This window comes from Sinocyclocheilus anshuiensis, unplaced genomic scaffold, assembly GCF_001515605.1.
Source record: "Sinocyclocheilus anshuiensis isolate Anshui unplaced genomic scaffold, SAMN03320099.WGS_v1.1 scaffold2292, whole genome shotgun sequence".
Taxonomy (NCBI): domain Eukaryota; kingdom Metazoa; phylum Chordata; class Actinopteri; order Cypriniformes; family Cyprinidae; genus Sinocyclocheilus; species Sinocyclocheilus anshuiensis.
In genome coordinates this window covers 104,548-105,422 of record NW_015544454.1, presented here as the reverse complement: position 1 = coordinate 105,422, position 875 = coordinate 104,548, and the positions used below count along the sequence as shown (strand labels likewise).

At 53.7% G+C, this 875-nt stretch overlaps 1 protein-coding gene across 1 annotated transcript in view; it reads right to left on the bottom strand.

Moving 5' to 3' along the window:
• LOC107698184 (UPF0469 protein KIAA0907 homolog) overlaps positions 1-875 on the bottom strand; it is an 8,457-nt gene that overhangs the window by 1,735 nt on the left and 5,847 nt on the right. The window contains exons 10-11 of the mRNA XM_016499140.1: positions 760-875; positions 568-687 (exon numbers count right to left, since the gene is read on the bottom strand). Of these exons, the coding sequence (XP_016354626.1) occupies positions 568-687; positions 760-875 (236 nt within the window). The remainder of the gene's footprint in view (positions 1-567; positions 688-759) is intronic.

The window sequence follows — 875 nt, the reverse complement described above, 5'->3', positions numbered from 1 at the left end:
CACTCACACTCACTCTCACACACACACACACACACACATCAGTGACTCATCATCTCTTACACAGAAGAGGAAAATCACATTTACAGACAAACACATGAGCAGTTCCCATCATTCACTGCAGGAACCCTAGTGAGCTGCTGTATGTTAATGGCACAGACCAATTCAACTAAAACAAAATGAAAATAGAAAATAAAACACTAAATCTAGCATCTTACTGATTAGGACACACGTCAGGCTAACGAGCAGCACACAAACACGGATGATGTATGTACTGCTGTATTTCAGCACTGCGGTCAGTACTACTGCTCTCAGATCAGCACCCGTGATGCTGTCTAGTTAGGCGGCTCACTAGGGTTTGAGCTTTTATCTGCTGTCATTCATTACAAATAAACTGCCAACAAACACTTTCAGGTACTCATGACCCCAGAGATCAGAGGTCACTTCATTACAGGCTCCGCCCACAAACTGCTGTCACCATGGCAACAGGCCGCTGACTTCACGCACCTGCAGAAACACAGTAAAGGCAGACGGTGATGAGCGCAGCGTCCGGTGCGTGCCAGAGCTCACCTGGTATCCCAGCAGGCCGCTGTTCGCCTCGTCTGGCATCTCCTCCGTGAAGCGGCGCTTCTGCGGCGGGATGGGCGGAGCCACGGTTGTGGGCAGAGGGAACAGAGCGTGAGGAAGAGTCTGGAGACAGAGACAGACGCTTGAGGAGACGGATGACAGACGGCGGTGAACAGACGTGTGTGAGCGCATTACCTGTTCCGGGACGCTCGCGGGGGTGATGGGATACTGTGCGGTGGGGACGGGGCCCGGGGCCGGAGTCACCGGATACTGAGGAGCGACGGGCTGCGGCTGCGGGATGGGGGCGGGGT